Source organism: Erinaceus europaeus, chromosome X, assembly GCF_950295315.1.
Source record: "Erinaceus europaeus chromosome X, mEriEur2.1, whole genome shotgun sequence".
Taxonomy (NCBI): Eukaryota; Metazoa; Chordata; class Mammalia; order Eulipotyphla; family Erinaceidae; genus Erinaceus; species Erinaceus europaeus.
Window position 1 is genome coordinate 90,949,829 of NC_080185.1, and position 13,536 is coordinate 90,963,364.

Sequence of the window (13,536 nt, forward strand, 5' to 3'; positions counted from 1 at the left end):
CGGCGGGGTGAGTCACTGAAGGAAACGGAGAGAGCAGCAATTGTCATGGCCAAGAACAAAAGGCACCCAACATCTTGTGCCAACATGGCTGGCACAAGAACCTGGTCAGATCCCAAGGCAGATTAAGGTGCTTTGTTGATGTTGTTTGTTTTCAGAGAGAGAGGGAAAGAGAGAGAGAGAGAGAGAGAGAGAGACCGACCACAGCACCCAAAGCTTTCTTCAAAACTGTGGAGGCCAGGCTCGAACCCGTGTCCCACACACGGCAACACTATCCACTTAAGCTATTTCAGCCCCACCCCACCTACTTAGTTTTGTTTTTTTTTTTCCTTTTAATTAGAATTTGGGTCAAACTGGGAGTCAGGCGGTAGTGCAGTGGGTTAAGCACACATGGCACGAAGCTCAAGGACCGGCATAAGGATCCCGGTTTGAGCCCCGGCTCCCTACCTGCAGGGGAGTCGCTTCACAGGCGGTGAAGCAGGTCTGCAGGTGTCTTTCTCTCCCCCTGTCTGTCTTCCTCTCCTCTCTCCATTTCTCTCTGTCCTATCCAACAATAATGACAACGATAATAACTACAACAACAAAACAACAAGGGCAACAAAAGGAAATAAATAAGTAAAATAAATATTTAAAAAAAGAAAAAGTTTTTTAAAAAAGAATTTGGAAAGGCTGGCCACACTTTCCTCGGATCAGAAGCTGATGTGTGATAAGGTAGGAGGCAGGTACTAGATGAAGTCAGTGGATGAGAATACCAGATACCTTTAGTCGTTTTACCACTGTATCCCCACCCCCACCACAGGCTATCTTAGACACACACACACACAAACACACACACACACACACACACACACACACACACACACACACACACACACACACACAGAGAGAGAGAGAGAATCCATACCTTAGCGTTAGTGCTGTTCTCAGGAACTTGGCTGTTCAGAGGCGGGAGCTCTGCCTTTTAAGCCCCATTTCAGTCCCCGCCTGGCTTGGGCAGGCAGGTGCCTCACAGGTGCAAGCCTCCAGCTGAGGGCTCAAAGGCCAGAGACCCGCTGCTGCTGCTCTGTAGTGCCGCCCCCACCCCCCACCCCCCACCCCCAGTAATCTAACATCGTTTTACACTCTTACCCGATCTCAGGAGGATGCTTTCACGCCTATATGCCCTGCACAGCTCTGAGTCTTATTTTCAGAAAATCATTCTCCTAAGTGTTAAATAAATGGGGCATTGCTGGGCTAAAGCAGAAACAACAGCCACAGGAAGCTTCACCACTCCCCAGGACATCATAGGGCACTCCTGGTAGAGCGCACAGCCTCCCCCCTCCCCCGCCCCCAGTTAGTTCTTGTTAGCTATTAAGGCTGCACCAGTTGACACTTGGTGAAGAAATAGAAAAGGTGAAGTGTGTGTGTGTGTGTGTGTGTGTGTCTTAGCAAAGAAATCCATGTGAGAATGGAAACAAAAATAATTATCCAGAGTCTTCTCTCCTTCCACCAACCCCATCCTGCCACCCCATTGTTCTGGGGCAGGGGTGTCTCTTCTCTCTTTGAAGTGACTCTACACATGAGTGGGCAAATACAAATCTCAATAGAATCACCTTAGGTTGATTGATTGATTTCTTTTATTTTTTTATTTTTATTGTATTATTTTATTATTTTTTATTATTTTTAAAATTTCTTTATTGGGGAATTAATGTTTTACATTCAACAGTAAATACAATAGTTTGTACATGTATAACATCTCTGTTTTCCATACAACAATACAACCCCCACTAGGCCCTCTGTAGGACCTGTAATCTCCCACACACACACACCCCAGAGTCCTTCACCTTGGTGCAATAAACCAACTCCAGTTCAGGTTCTGCCTGTGTCTTCTCTTCTGATCTTGTTTTTCAACTTCTACCTGAGAGTTAGATCATCCCATATTCATCCTTTTGTTTCTTACTTACTTCACTTAACATGAATTTTTCAAGGTCCATCCAAGATCGGCTGAAAATGGTGAAGTCACCATTTTTTAATAGCTGAGTAGTATTCCATTGTGTATATAGACCACAACTTGCTCAGCCCCTCAGATTGATTGATTTCTATTTGAGAAGACAGAGAGAAATTGAGAGTGGAGGGGAATAGAGAGAGGGAGATGGAGATAGAGATAGAAATAGATATGGATATATAGAGAGACTCCTGCAGACCTGCTTCACTGCTTATGAAGCTTCTCTCCATTCAAGGATTTGAACCCAAGTCCTTATGCATGGAAAGGTGTGGCCTCAACCAGGTGCACCACTGTCTGACCCCTCACCTTTGGTCTAATAAGTCCTGCAATAAGCTAGGGAGAGAGAGAGAGAGAGAGAGAGAGAGAGAGAGAAAGAAAGAAGAGAAAGGAGAGGGAGAGGGGGAGGGGGAGGGGGAGGGGGCAGATAATTTTTTTTTTAATCAGCCTAGATATACAGCCAGGTCGCAGCATTTGGAAGCGACAGCATTTAGAACTGGCATCATCACTAACAACTGGCTTGGGTTTCAAAGGCCTCTGAGCCACCCACTTTCTATAAAGGTCCGAGATCAGACGCAGGCTTTGTGCAACACAGCTTTTGACCCCATGCTCCGTTGGGTAACCCAGGGTCTGGCAAATGTCCTCTTTTCCGCCCCAGCTCTAGAGAGTGAGGTGCCGAGGGGGGCTGGGCAGGGAAGAGGAGGGAGTGGGGCTTAGGCTGGGGATACCTTCAAGATCTGGTCGACGCTGAGGACTTGGTCTCTGGCTTGACTTCTCTGGCTCAGTACCAAGAGACCACGTGCCAGTACGCTGGCTGTCGCCAGATCGGTCCCCTCTGGGGAGGGAGAGGGGAGGCCGGGACACTCACCCAAACTGGTGACTCCAGGGCCGCTCAGAGTTCTGCCCACGGGGGCTGGGAGGCGGGGAGTCGCTGCAGCTGGTCAGGTATGGGTCGCGGGGCCAGGCAAGTCCTCAACGCTGCCCCCCACCCCCTCCACCACTGCTGGAACATTCCTGCAGAGCCCCCCCCTGGCAGAGGGTTTGGGCGCTCGATAAACCCAAGCTTTGGAGTTTGGCCACAGCTCACTGATCACGTGAAAGCGAGGAGCTGTTGAAATGCTCTGCAAGGCGGCTTGGGGCCGGACGCAATGGGGGGGGGGGTATCTGGCTTGGTTGGCAGAGTCTAGGCTTTGCGTGCCCCAGGCTCCAGCATGGTGTTCTGACCTGTTCCTCTTCTCTCTCTCTCTCTCTCTCTCTCTCTCTCTCATTCTGCTGTGCAACTCTGCCTCCTACATATACTAAAAGCAACACATCTTTGAAAATGAAATTCACCAGGTTTTACATAGGTCCTTTATTTCTTCATTATTTCTTCTTTTTTTCTAATTTTTTTATATTTATTTATTCATTCCCTTTTGTTGTCCTTGTTTTATTGTTGTAGTTATCATTGCTGTCGTTGTTGGATAGGACAGAGAGAAATGGAGAGAGGAGGGGAAGACAGAGAGGGTGAGAGAAAGATAGACACCTGCAGACCTGCTTCACCGCCTGTGAAGCGACTCCCCTGCAGATGGGGAGCCAGGGGCTTGAACCGGGATCCTTATGCCGGTCCTTGTGCTTTGCACCACATGCAGCGCTTAACCCGCTGCGCTACTGCCCGACTTCCTCTTTTTTTTAAAAAAAAGATTTTATTTATTTATTAGTGAGAAAGATAGGAGGAGGAGGAGGAGAGAGAGAGAGAGAGAGAGAGAGAGAGAGAGGAAGAAACAGACATTACTCCAGAACATGTGCTGCTGGGAATCTAACCCAAAACCTCATGCTTGAGAATTCAATGCTCTATCCACTACACCACCAGCCTTCATTATTTCTTTATTGGACAGAGACAGCCAGAAATCGAGAGGAAAGGGGGTGATAGGGAGAGAGACAGAGAGACACCTGCAACACTGCTTCACCACTTGGAAAGCTTTCCCCCTGCAGGTGGGAACCGGAAACTGGAACCCAGGTCCTTGCTCATTGTAACATGTGCGCTCAACCAGGTATGTCACCACTCTGGCCTTATTTATTATTAATTACATACATACACTTTTTTTATTCAACCAGAGCACTGCTCAGCTCTGTCTTATGGTGATGCTGAGGATTGAACCTGGGATTGGTGCCTCAGGCATGAAAGTCTTTGGCATAACCATTAAGTTATCTCCCTAGCCCCCCCACCCTTTTAAAATTTTCTTTCTTTTCTTTCTTTCTCTTTTTTTAGATAGAGTGGTATAGGAAGAGGTAAAGACAGACCCATTGCTCCTTTCTTTTTTTTTTTTAATATTTTATTTATTTATTTATTTATTTATTAATGAGAAAGATAGGAGGAGAGAGAAAGGACCAGACATCACTCTGGCACATGTGTTGTCGGGGATCGAACTCAGGACCTCATGCTTGAGAGTCCAAAGCTTTATCACTGCACCACCTCCCAGACCATCTTCTTTCAGTCTTGTGGTGACTGGGCTCAAACCTGAGTCATGCACTATCTAAGTGAGCTGTTTTGCCAGCCCTATTTTGTTATGTTTAGATAGAGAGACAGAGACACAGCGAGGCAGAGCCCACAGCAACAACGTTCCCTCGAATGTGGTGGGAGCTGGGTTGGAATCTAGGCCGGGCACATGGCAGGGCAGCACACTATTCAAGTGAGCTATTTCACTGGCCCACTTCCTTGTTAACAAAAGATGCTTTGAAAATCAAAATCAATCACATAATGAGCAGAGGTCAGAGCCCAGTCTATATAGAGCTCTGATTTAGCTCAGGTAGATTGGAGATTCCCACACCCCTTGTGCTAGTAGGGGGGAGGTGGAGGATGATTAAGAGCTTAGACTATTTTAAGACAACCAAAGGTCTTGTCAGTTTTTGGATACTTGTTTGCCTCTAGAAACAGAATTAAAAGTCACTCTAGGCAGGAGAGACAGCATAGTGGTCCTGCAAAAGTCTCTCATGCCTGTGACTGACTCTGAGGTCCCAGGTTCAACCCCTAGCACCACCATAAGCCAGAGTTGAGCAGTGTTCTGTTAAAATAACAACAACAACAACGATGGTGAGGATGATGATAATACCTGGGTGGACTGTGAAGACAGTAAGCCACACAAGTTACCATGCTTGAATTTGGGTAACCTGGGTTCCAACCCCTGGTCCCCACATGCAGTTGGAGCTTCAGGAGAAGTGGAACAGGGTGTAGCTCTCCTCCCCCTCTCCCTCCCATTAATAAATAAACCTTTTTTTTTTTCACTAGTATAATCACTGGAGCTTGGTGCCAGCACTATGAATCCACTGCTTCCAGCAGACATTCCCTCCCTGCTTTCCATCTCTCTCTCTCTCTCTCTCTCTCTTTTCTCTCCAGGGTTATTGCCTGGGCTCAGTGCCTGCACCACGAATCCACTACTCCTGGAGACCATTTTTTCCCTTTTGTTATCCTGGTTGTTTTTATCATTGTTGTGGTTATTATTGTTGCTGTCACTGATGTCATTGTTGTTGGATAGGACAGAGGAGGGGAAGGCAGAGAGAGGGAGAGAAAGATTGACACCTGTAGACCCGCTTCACCGCCTGTGAAGCAACTCCCCTGCAGGTGGGGAGCCAGGGGCTCGAACCAGGAGCCTTATACCCATCCTTCCGCTTTGTGCCACGTGTGCTTAACCCACTGCGCTACTGCCCGACCCCCTCTTTCTCTCATTTTATTTGGTAGGACAGAGAGAAATTGAGAGGTGAGGGGAGATAGACATTTGCAGGCCTGCTTCACCAGTCATGAAGCCTCCTCCCTGCAGATGTGGACTGGGGGCTTGAACTCAGCTCCCTACATGTAGTAATGTGTGTTTTCAATCAGGTGCACCACTGTCTGGACCATATAAATCTTATTTTTAAAAAATCACCTAGGTGCCCAATGGTGGAACACCTGGTTGATTGCACACATCACAGTGCATAAGGACCCAGGTTCAAAGCCCTGGCCCTTACCTGCAGAGGAGAAGCGTCACAAACAGTGAGGCAGTGCCACACGTGGCTCTCTTTCTTTCTCGGGCTCTAACACCCTCTTCTCAATTTCTATCTCTTTTCTAAAATAAACGAAGTATTTTTTTGTTTATTTTTTAATTTAATTAATTTATTTGATAGAAACTGACAGGTAAGGGGGAAGATACATAGATAGATAGATAGATAGATAGATAGATAAATAGATTAGATACTCTCACAGCCCTGCTTCACTGCTCATGAAAGCTCCCCTCCTGGAGGTGGGGACTGGGGGCCTGAACCTGTGTCTTTGCACACTGTAATGTGTACACGCAGCTAGGTGTGCTACTGCTCAGAAAAATATTTAAAGAAAGACAATTAGGTTGCTGAAATAATGTTGTAATTTTATTACTTAAGACCGATTTTCAAAATTATGAGATAACAAGGGTATAATTCCACACCGTTCCCACCACCAGAGTTCTGTGACCTTATTCCCTCTACTGGAAAGTGCATTAGTTCTTCAAAGGTCACAGGTGTGGCTTGACTATTATTTCTCTAACTATCTATATTTAAATATTTTACCCCCTTTTTCTATGATCCTGCCTTCTCTTCCTTTCTGAGTCATACCTACACCTATCACTACTTCTGAATGTCCTTTCTTTTTTCCTCTTCTTTCTCTGGGTCCTGATGGAATTGGAATCCAAAGCCCTTTGGTCATCTTCCCCTAACATTTCTCCCCCTCTGGGAGTATGGACCAAACTTCTTTATGGGTGCAGACGGTGGGAGTTCTGGCTTCCGTAATTGCTTCTCTGCTGGACATGGGTGTAGGCAGGGAATATTAACTTAAAAAATTTTTTTATTATCTTTATTTTAATAGAAACAGCCAGAAATCAAGAGGGAAGGGGGTGATAGAGAGGGAGAGACACACTTGCAACACTACTTAACCACTTGCAAAGCTTTCCCCTTGCAGGTGGGGACCATGGGCTTGAACCTGGGTCCTTGTGCACTGCAATGCACTTAACCAGGTGCGCCACCACCTACTCCCCCCCCCTTTTTTTTTAACCAGAGCACTGCTCAACTCTGGCTTATGGTAGTGCGAGGGATTGAACCTGGGACTTTGGAGCTTTAGGCATGGGAGTCTTTTTGCATAACCATTATGCTGTCTACCCCTGCCTGAACCTGAGTCTCCTTGTACATGTTAATATATGCATGCAGTTGGGTGTGCCTCCACTCAGTCCCTTACAGTTTTTTTCTTTCTTGAACCCACCATACTTTATGGGACCTCATGCTTGAGAGTCCAATGCTTTATCTACCGCTCCATCTCTCAGACCACCTTTCCAGCTGGTTTGTAATCTGACATCCAGCCAGACCAGATGGTATTATAAAGGTGACATGGGAATACTGAGTGGAAGGGAAGGAAATGTAAAACTTGGGCTGTCCAGGTTTTTTAGGTTAGAAGGCTTACACCCAAACCCACCTGAGCAAGATGAGCAAGATGAGCAAGATGAGCAAGATGAGCAAGATGAGCAAGATGAGCAAGATGAGAGATGGTGAGCACTGAGGGTGTTGTTTAGGGAAAAGCCGTTCAAAGAATTTGTCAGTAACTGGGTAAAGCAGAGGCTACTAGTCTGGAATGTTAGCGTATCTGCATATGGCTTCATGTCATATCTGGTTTGCTTCAATCTGTGAAGCAAAACTATCTGAATTCACAGACTACCCCTGAATTGTCTCAGTATTTATTTGTTCCCCGTATAGGAGTGAGTGACAGCCTTTTAGGGTAGATCTTTACTAATTAAAAAAAAATTTAAGAACACACATGATTTCTGCTTTCCATAAAAAGTGAGAACAACTGCATTAAGGTTTTGAAAACAATATCTATCTTTTGGCTGGGGAGATAGTAGCGTAGTGGTTATGCAAAAAAAAAGAAAAAAAGACTTTTACTGCCTGAGGAACCAAAGGTCCCAGTTTCAATCCCCAGCACCACCATAAGCCGGAGTTGTTTTTTTTTAAGGAATGGTTTTTGAAAATGTCATATAATAGTATGTGTGCTTTACTAGGTGTGCCACCATCTGGCCCCTCATCTGACTATATTACTGGTTTGCCCAGTAGCTTTTGGCAAGTACCCCTTGACACAACATAACCCTTCAGATAAGAGTAAAGAACATATATTTAAGTGATGCCTATTCTGTGCATTTCAAACTTTGGGACTTTAGATCGGACCCACTTCCCTGGTGATTTGTATTATGTCCCTGAGGTTTTGTCCTAGCCTGGTGAGATAATGATTTCTGGGTAAGGTCCAAGTCTCTAGTGTTCTCTTTGGTTTCTGGCACTGGCATGAATAATGAGTTTGTGCTTCTAAACATTCCATTTTTCCTTTCTTCCCCCTACTCCATTTAATACAAAAGGAATATGCAATATTTCCCTTTTTAATTTTTTTATTATCTATATTTATTGGCTAGATACAGCCACAAGTCAAGAGGGAAGGAGGAGATAGAGAGGGAGAGAGAGACAAAGAGACACCTGCAGCCCTGCTGCACCACTTGTGAAGCTTTCCCCCTGCAAGTGGGGACCGGGGGCTTGATCCTGGGTCCCTGTGCACTGTAACATGTACGCTCTATCAGGTGCACCACCACCCAGGCCCTGTAAGATTTTCTAAAACCCATATATGCCAAAAGAAAAAGAAAACAAAACACCACACTGACAGCTGTTAACAGTTTTCATAATTTAATGAAAAAGTATTGGTAAAAAGGTGACATTTGAAAAAAGACTGAGTTCTTGGAAAACTGGACTATATAAGACAAAATGAAAAAAAATAACAAAGAAGGTTAAGAGGTAATACTTCAAACAACAGCAAAATGTAGCAAATACATTTTGGGGCAATTGAAATGTATACAACTGAAGGCTCCTTCATTTACCTAGGAAAATTCTGTAAAAATATTACAACTATATTTCCCTGACTGAAATTATTTTCGTCAATACTCTCTTCCCAATGGCATTTTACACGTGGAATTTGGCTGAAGCACTTTTTGCAATGTTTGCTTTTCCTCCCACTCACTCAGAATTGAAAGGCATGAAGGGATGGAGGCTACGGCACTAGCCTGTAACAGAAGGGATTCACCACACAGCTCCATTAAACTTTTACTACTGTAACAGTGTTAACTGAACTCAAAGAGAAAGCACAGAAATCTAGTGCAGAAATAGAGAGATTGCCTTCTTCATTTTGGATAACCCATAGCTGTTTCCATCCAAACAAAACATGGGGTGGCTACCACACATGCTATGTAGCATGTTCATACATGGAGACAGGCACAGAAGAAACGTGAAGATATGGCCACGGTAGAGGCAAAATACAGAAGTTTTCAGAAAAGGAGGGTAGAAACAAAAGCAAGGGAACTCATTAACAAGGTTAGAAGAACAAAGGCTGGGAGGGGAGAACTACTTTGTTCCCCATCTTGATGGAGAAGAGTGGGCCCCCCGCTGTTATTGACTGGTGCCTACTGTAGCTGGGCTGTTTCACTGATAACCAAACTTAAAAAAAAATCTAATCTAAATGGCCTTTTTGTTTGTCTGATAACTCCAACTTATTCTTTTCCCAAACTAGAAGAAAGAGAATATTGATTTAAGGCTAAGAAGAAACGAGAGCAGGGAGTTGTAGTCAGCTTCACATTTTAAAAACTGTAACATTTTCCCCTTCTTTAAATGGGAAGCAGACATGTTGTATCCCTACCCAAATATAATTATTCTCTTCCTCCCTAATATTAATCAATGCTGATAGTTTGGGAACTGGGTATGAGCAACTTCCGAGAAAAAAAAATGGCTCCAGCCTTTTTGTTTGGCAAATTGCCAAGGATTCAAAGTTGGTACAAAGCTAAATTATATTCATGTGTTAAACACATGCTTTCAAATTCTGTTTGACAATAAAAAAATCTATTTTCAAAATTAAAGCAGGTAAGAATACTTAACCTCTGTGCATTTTACTATATTTTAATTATACCTCAATAAAAATTTTATAAACATTAAAGCAGGTATACAAAAACTGTCAGCCAAACTTATTAAGTCAAACTTATTTGAAAACAACAACAACAACAACAACAACAACAACAACAACAACAAAACCCTGACCTGGTACAAATCCCCCAGAAATGGTCTCACTTTGGGAAAGGCTCTGGGATCCTTCGCAAATGTCTTAAACTGAGAGAATCAGAGCATTTTCCTTAGAAGTAGTACTTTTGTACTTTTGTAAACACTATCCACAAGTTAAGCCTTTTTATGCTTGTTAGTTGGGTGAAATAGTTACAAGTGCGTCCCCAACAAGCAAGTATAGGAACAGGCACTGGACACTTACAAACATTAGGAGTATTGACTCAGTAAGTTTCGATACTGTGATAGGAACTCAACCTTGTGTAGAGCAAAGGAAGAGGGTAGTGAGTTTGACAGTATCTGAGATGTTGGTTCCTGGTCTCTCCCTACAGAGGGTTTCCAGATACCAGTGGAATTAGAAACTTCCTACAGGCAGGAGCTCTGAGAGTCACATGCCGTAGTTTCAAAAGGTAAGTCGTTTTAGTGTCTGGTAATTATGGTCTCTTGCAAATTCACTAACAATGCAAGAATGCCTAATACATACGCTTGTCAATGTCCCTAAGTATTAACTGAGCAAATACTCTGGGCTCAGCTGTTCTCAATAGCCTCTAGCAAAAAAAAAAAAAAAAAAAAAAAAAAGACCTTCTGACAGTCTACAGTCCATATAGTGTGCTTGTGAAAACTAAACTTGAAATCATTTCAGAAACTGCAAGTCAATGTACTGTGGCAAATTTTCATCCTTCTCACTGTAATTTCTCCTAACATATGCTAGAATCCTTTTGGCTCTGGGGTTTTCCCCGGTATATGAGGCAAAGGCAAAGGCTGAGCTATTCTTGGGCATTTTTTAATCACCTCTGCATTGAACTGTGGGAAAGGGGATGCGGTTTGCTTTTACTACGGCATTCACGCCTGGAATCATGGGGTGGGTTTTCCCTGTCTGAGCTATCTCTCCTTACCCTGACTTTCTCTTTATTCCCATCACTTTCTGGTTCAGAATCACTCAGCTCCAAATCGGGGCAATAGCCATCATTTTCTGGATACGGAGCTCTCCCTGCAGACCTCCTGACAAGCTGCTTACCCCAAAGCTGCTCTTTGGGGCTCACATTCTTAGTTGGCTTTACACAGCACTGGAGCTCCTCTGTGCTCCTCACCCACCGGTTAGTGGCCTCTTTAAAGGACTTGCTAAAATGATCCACAGTAGATTTTCGAAAACTGCCCTGACTGGCTAGCTGGGGGCTGAGCACAGGCTCCCGGTCACCAAACATCTCTTTTGGGTTGTCTTTCTGGCTCACGTCTCCTGACCAGCTCCCATCCAGGCCATTGGATTTGGCAAACTTGGAAGTAGGCTGGCTTTTCCCATTCCCAATGGAAGACTGTCCATGCAGGGCAGCCTGGAGGACCAGAGGTTTGCCCAGGGACTGCTCATGATAGAACTCTGGAGATACAGTTCTCCAAGCAGGACTAGCATCCTTTGCTTCACTCCTGGAATGGCTTAGACTAGCCAACAGGCAGTTATTCTTACTCTCAAGTGGATACCTTGGATATGGTTTCATTTTTATTTCTAGTGACTCCTGTTTGCTCCTTACATTCTGGGCAGGGGAACTACTGCTAGGAGAAAGGAGTCCATAATCAGGCTCAGCGGAGCTGTTTTTGCTTTCTTCTGAGGTTGATTTGGGCATTTTTAACTTTAAGGTTATTCTTGGCGGTGGACTGAACAATGTATTTTCTACTGGATTTGCTGGATTTGTTAATGGAAGTCCTGTAGTTAAAAAAACAAAAAGAGAGAGAGAGAGGTTCATTTTAGAAACTGCATTACATAATAGTATACATGGTTATAGCAAACTGTTTAACTTTTTTTTTTTACCACAAACCCACTGCTCCTGGAGGCCACCCCCCCCCTTTTGTTGCCCTTGTTTTCTCATTGTGGTTATTATTGTTGTTATTGATGTCATTGTTGTTGGATAGGACAGAGAGAAATGGAGAGAGGATGGGAAGACAGGGAGGGGGAGAGAAAGATAGACATCTGCGGACATGCGTTACCACTTGTGAAGCGACCCCCCTCCCTGGCAGGTAGGGAGACGGGGGCTCAAACTTACGGATCCTTACGCTGGTCCTTGCGCTTTGCGCCATGTGCGCTTACCCCCCTGCACTACCACTCGACCTCCCAGCAGACTAAGTTTACATACCCACTCTTCCCAATGTCTAACACTGTGTGACTCCCAGCCCCTTCACTTCTCTCCCAGTCTGTATAATGCTCACCGAGATTAATGTACTGCCTCCTAGGTCCCTATCTCTACTCTTCCATTTCTAGAAGTAATGTCACTAGCAGTAGTGTAGAACAAGGTTTCTCTATTTGTGTTTGCCTATGTCTTTGTGGGTGCAGGTGTGGGTACTACACAGGACTTCGGACATGCCTTGAATATAGATACTTCAGACTCCCCCTTCCCATCTCTCTCACCCTTTCTACAGCACACAGGTGTTGGTGGATAAAGAGTATGTGTGTATCTGCCGCAAATCGTAGTGAGCCTGACTCCCACTAGTAATACACCACATGATCTAAAAGTCTTTTTTTTTGCCATGTAGGGGATTCTCCCTGCTGTCCTATGTTTTCCCATTTCTTGTCTGTCTATGACTAGTGCTTGGCAGGAGCTGGATTCTGCAGTGACTCCTGGTTTCCCCAGCTCTGGCACCAACCTCTGTGTTAAATGAGGCACAGGGAGGATATAAATGGATGTGACTGTCAGTGTGCTCACCTGTTTCTCTCACTGAGTAGGCAGCATATGCTACAGGCAGGGATGCTGCCTTGCTGACTACTCAGCAAATATCTGAACTCGGATCTCCTATCTCTGGCTCAGGATTTGCTTTAGTAATAGTCTTACCATTAAGATCTGAAATGAAGTATTTTTTGGAGTGGTTACAGAACAATGTCATACATTTAACTGAAGGCCTCTGGTAGCTGTCTGAGACCTAGATTATCTGCCCTAGATCTGCAGTTCTCCCAACCCCACCCTGGGATTTCTTGACAGTGAATGGGGCCATAGTATATCTGGATGGGATCAGAGCGAATGTGATACTGGATGAGAATTTTGGAGACTTAAGTGACACAACCAATGTACACTTTAAACTGGATTCTGGGGCATATCCAGAGTATATAAGTTTGTTAGGATAATTTTATTATAGAGGTTACCTGCGGCAATTTCCTGGTTGTTCAGCTGAACCTGCAAGCTGAAGATCTGTTCCTGCATTTTGGTTTGGGACAATTTCAACTTCTCTCGCCTGCTTATCATGTAGCATAGATTTCGGACCTGAAAGCCCAAGTCCGAGAAAAGAAGAGATTTTTATCAGGCTACGCAAATCATTGAAATTGGTCAACTAAAATTAAGACAATTACAGTCAGATGGATGAAGAGCTACATGAAAGTTACTCCAGGAGAGTGGCCAGTCAAGGGATCAGAGTTCCCATATCAATCAGCAGCACAAGCGAAATGCTCCAAAGTGACCTCCTGA

At 44.4% G+C, this 13,536-nt stretch overlaps 1 protein-coding gene across 12 annotated transcripts in view; it reads right to left on the reverse strand.

The window, feature by feature from the left end:
- Positions 1-8,657: 8,657 nt before the first annotated feature.
- The window catches only part of JADE3 (jade family PHD finger 3), a 156,190-nt gene continuing 151,311 nt past the window's right edge, over positions 8,658-13,536 (reverse strand). For all 12 annotated transcript variants that reach the window (XM_060182470.1, XM_007529631.3, XM_060182472.1 and 9 more), the window contains 2 exons: positions 13,218-13,335; positions 8,658-11,789 (listed from right to left, as the gene is read on the reverse strand). In XM_060182470.1, the coding sequence (XP_060038453.1) occupies positions 10,879-11,789; positions 13,218-13,335 (1,029 nt within the window). In that variant the 3' untranslated portion in view covers positions 8,658-10,878. The remainder of the gene's footprint in view (positions 11,790-13,217; positions 13,336-13,536) is intronic.